Source organism: Vollenhovia emeryi, unplaced genomic scaffold, assembly GCF_000949405.1.
Source record: "Vollenhovia emeryi isolate VEMERY1.0 unplaced genomic scaffold, V.emery_V1.0 DF949971.1, whole genome shotgun sequence".
Classification (NCBI taxonomy): Eukaryota; Metazoa; Arthropoda; class Insecta; order Hymenoptera; family Formicidae; genus Vollenhovia; species Vollenhovia emeryi.
In genome coordinates, this window is record NW_011956395.1 from 1 (window position 1) to 1,265 (window position 1,265).

Sequence of the window (1,265 nt, forward strand, 5' to 3'; positions counted from 1 at the left end):
GCCAAACTTCCCATCCAGAACATTAACAGGGAAGAACGACTAGCGCTTCGAAGCCTAAAACAGAATGACGACATCCTCATCCTACCGGCGGACAAAGGCAACACAACAGTGGTGATGGACAAAAAAGACTACCACAACAAAGTCAACACCTTACTGTCCGACGCCCAAGTCTACAAAAAACTAAAACGCGATCCAACCACTAGCGTAGAGAAGAAAACCTCCCTGATCAAAAAGGCGAACCTCCCTCCGCTAACCACGAAATACCTGACCTCCAGCGACAGCTCAGCACCCAGACTATATGGCCTCCCGAAGATCCACAAAGAATCAGTCCCCCTACGGCCTATCGTCAGCAACATCGGGGGCCCCACCTACCAACTAGCCCGCTACCTCACCAAACCCCTCCAAAAACTTACCGGCCTCAACGACTCCCACATCAGGAACTCAATGGACTTCGTGAACAGAATAACCAAGATAAAAACCAAGCCCAACGACATCCTGGTAAGCTTCGACGTGGTTTCCCTGTTCACCAACGTCCCAGTCCAAGACACTGTGGACATCATCAGAACCTCCAAAGAGATTCCATCCACCCTGTTCCCATTAATAGAACACTGCCTCAACTCCACCTATTTCCGGTGCGAAGGAGAATTCTACGAACAAACCACGGGAACAGCAATGGGATCCCCGATATCACCCATTATCGCAAACATCTTTATGGAACACTTCGAGAATGAAATCCTGAAGAAGGCCCCACTTAAACCCTCCACATGGTTCCGGTACGTGGACGACACCTTCGTCATCTGGAACCACGGAAGGGAAACTCTACCTCATTTCCTCACTTTCATTAACTCCCAACATCCCAACATCCAATTCACAATGGAGACCGAACAGAATTCCCAAATCCCCTTCCTGGATGTCCTGGTCCGTAGGAACGAAGACGGCACCCTAAGCCACAACGTCTACCGCAAACCAACACACACGGACCGATACTTCCACGCAAACTCCCACCATCACCCCGCCCAAAAGAATTCGGTAATCAGCTCTCTAGTCCACAGAGCACTCTCCATCTCGGAACCAGCCGCCCTGAACGGAGAGCTAAACCACCTTCACCGAACCCTGACCAGGAACGGATACAGCAGCAGAAACATCAACCGTTCCATCAAGAAGCTGACCAACAAGGAATCCGGCCAGAGCAACAACACGACGCCAGAGACAGAGAAAGAGAAGATTAAGGCAGTAATACTCCCATACGTCAGAGGCACCACGGG

At 50.7% G+C, this 1,265-nt stretch overlaps 1 protein-coding gene across 1 annotated transcript; it reads left to right on the plus strand.

Annotated features, from left to right (window-relative positions):
• Positions 1-114: 114 nt before the first annotated feature.
• LOC105570918 lies at positions 115-1,233 on the plus strand (the record flags this gene model as incomplete). Its single annotated transcript, XM_012028374.1, has 1 exon — positions 115-1,233. A coding segment is annotated over exon 1 (1,119 nt), but the record flags the coding sequence as incomplete, so codon positions are not given.
• Between the last annotated feature and the right edge of the window lie 32 nt (positions 1,234-1,265).